This window comes from Pteropus vampyrus, unplaced genomic scaffold, assembly GCF_000151845.1.
Source record: "Pteropus vampyrus isolate Shadow unplaced genomic scaffold, Pvam_2.0 Scaffold135, whole genome shotgun sequence".
In the NCBI taxonomy this organism is placed as follows: Eukaryota; Metazoa; Chordata; class Mammalia; order Chiroptera; family Pteropodidae; genus Pteropus; species Pteropus vampyrus.
The window spans coordinates 5,609,701-5,612,322 of NW_011888916.1; the positions used below are offsets into that span (position 1 = coordinate 5,609,701).

At 36.7% G+C, this 2,622-nt stretch overlaps 1 protein-coding gene across 2 annotated transcripts in view; it reads right to left on the reverse strand.

Annotated features, from left to right (window-relative positions):
• The window catches only part of FAF1 (Fas associated factor 1), a 377,081-nt gene that overhangs the window by 53,808 nt on the left and 320,651 nt on the right, over positions 1–2,622 (reverse strand). For both annotated transcript variants that reach the window (XM_011367679.2, XM_023535057.1), the window contains exon 17: positions 794–871. In XM_011367679.2, the coding sequence (XP_011365981.1) occupies positions 794–871 (78 nt within the window). The remainder of the gene's footprint in view (positions 1–793; positions 872–2,622) is intronic.

The following is a 2,622-nucleotide window of genomic DNA, read 5'->3' on the forward strand; positions in this document are numbered from 1 at the left end:
TGAGAATGATGACTAATAGAATTTTCCTCAGGCCAAGTTAGGGCCCCCCGGGCTCTTCCACCACTTGTTAGATGGCTTCCTCTTATTACAAGTGAATCTTGCTATTAATTTCACGTCTACAAAAAAATTCTAAAAGTCTTTTTCTGTAAAGCCACTCTAGGAAGTCATTTGATACCCCTTCTCTTTGTTCTCACTGCATCTGAGGCAAATCTCTGTAATAACTTTACATATGGTATTGTAAACCTATTTTTACAAAACTGAACTCCGGGAAGGGAGGACCCATGTCAGTATCCCTGCCCCCGAACAGATTTTGGGCACATACTGAGTATTCAAAAAAACCCCTTTTTTTAAAAGTAAGTGAATGAAAAATTCTCTATATTGTTGTAAACATGACATGAACTCAGGGGGTAGAAAAGCAGCCAAGCTGCTGTAGAAGGAACTTACAGTATCTTTCAGTGGAGTAAAGTGAAACCTGGGAAAATGGCTGAAAATAAAGTCTTGGTATTTTTGGGATGAGACAATACCCAGGAAGGATGGGAGTATTTGTCAGGCAAGAAGAGGGGAAAGGAATTGTAAAGAACAGAAAACTATAAATCCAGTACAAGGTGAAGTTCCGTACGACAGATCAAGAATGATTCTTTTAAGGAAAGGTTATATCTTCTATACAAAATGAGTCTAAAAAAAGTTGTTGACTCTGGAAAAAGAAGTTGTAAGAACTATTAACAGCCTCAGTATCAAATGCAATGGAAACAAACCTAACTTTTGAATATCTTTTGTAAATATTATGTCCTACCTCACGTTCCTCTTCTTGTTCTTTGCGAATCTGCTCCAAACGAAACTGTTCTGCCATCTCTCTCTCATGAGCTTCCCTCTGTCGATAAAAGAGAGAGGGAGCCAGCACTTAATAAACACTGATTTACTTTAAAAAAAAAAAAAAAAAAAAAAGAAGAAGAAAAAAAAGAGCTCATTCCCAGAACAGCTCAGAGATACACTGTGGTAATGGAAGTGATGAAAATGTTTCTCTCTAGAACAAGAATGGAAATGAAAGCAACAACAAAGCATAGCTGTCTGATCATGCTGAGTAGAATCCTAGTCAAACACCTGAGTGGCTCTGGGTAGTGTGGCATTCAAGATCCCTCAAAATCTTCCTCTGATCTTCCTTTCACAATTATCCAGCTCTGTTTACATCAGTCTCTATCATGCACCCATGCTTTTTGACTCCTTGCTGCTAGCATAGATTACTTTGTTTCTCCTACCTCTCTTTATCCAGTAAACATATAAAACCTTTTCTGTGAAAGCCTCCCTGGTACTTTTTCACTTCTTGGCTCTCTAAAAAAAACTAGAAAAAACTTTCCACTGAAATTTGTGTTCACTAAACTCATAGAACTCAGTGCTTCCCTTATAATATTTAGGATCCTTGCCTAAGTGTTACAGCTACCTGTGTTCTTGCCTTAATCAACTTTACACATCATGAGCCTTCTTTTGAGGGCAGAAACTGGCTTATTCAGTGCCCCCTCCTCCAATGTTCAGTACAGAAGCAGGTTCTCAAGAAACATTAAATAAATCGGCAGTTCTCAACCCTAGCTGCACATTAGAATCACCTGAACAGCTTTTTAAACATTGCTAGGTTTTACCATAGATTCATTAAAAAAAGAACAAATAAAATAGATACTAGGACCATTTTTGTTTTCATTTTCATGGTTCTCAACAAAGTACTTTGTCAAAATGAACTATACTTTAAGGACCAGGGGTAGAATTATATTCTTTCTGTTAATTGAATCTAGCTTTCTCCAATGCAAACCCAACATTCTTGGGGATCAAAGTGCTAAAAAGGCTGGCATTTAATTAATGAAAGACCATTTAGGATTGAGTTCTTTATCCCAGAAGTCCTGTGACCAAACCTACCTTTGCTCTGTCAGCCTCAAGTGAAAGCCGATAGGCCTCATCTTGCTCTCTCTTCACATTTTCTCTGGCTTCACGTTCATCCTTAAAAGAAAAGATTTAAATGTGTTTTACCATATAACTTTTTAAAAGAAAAAAGTAATGACAATCCCCTTGTTTTACTCACATGTAAATTTATTATAATTAAACATGGCACTTTTAAAGTGTATAGGATATAAATGAGCAAACAAACATACTAGTAGCACAGTATACAGTGAAAAGAAAAATGTTTGAGGCTTAGCTCTACCACTTTCAAACTATGTGACACTGGGCAAGTAACTTAACCTTTCTAGGTCTCAGTTTCCTCAACTGTGAAACAAATAATACCGGCCTCATAGGGTTGCGAGAAGTAAACACACTAATATGTAAACTGTGTAGCAGAGCACCTGACACTTAGTTCATTTTCAAAATGATTACTTCTCTCCACCTTTCTCCTGATTTTTCTTAAACTTGGAGATTGTCAGCATAGCAAGAGTTTGAAAGCAAAATACCCTGGTTAACTTCAGTCCACACCATACCATACCACTAAAGCCTGGTCATCAAATAAATATTTCCTCACATTTATACTCGTGAAGTGTGAATAACTTAGAAGTTCTCTAAGTTGAAGGTCTTTTAGAATATTTTTAGCTTTTGAAGTGATTATGCCATCTGTCTACATTTAAATTGTGATTTCATGTGAAA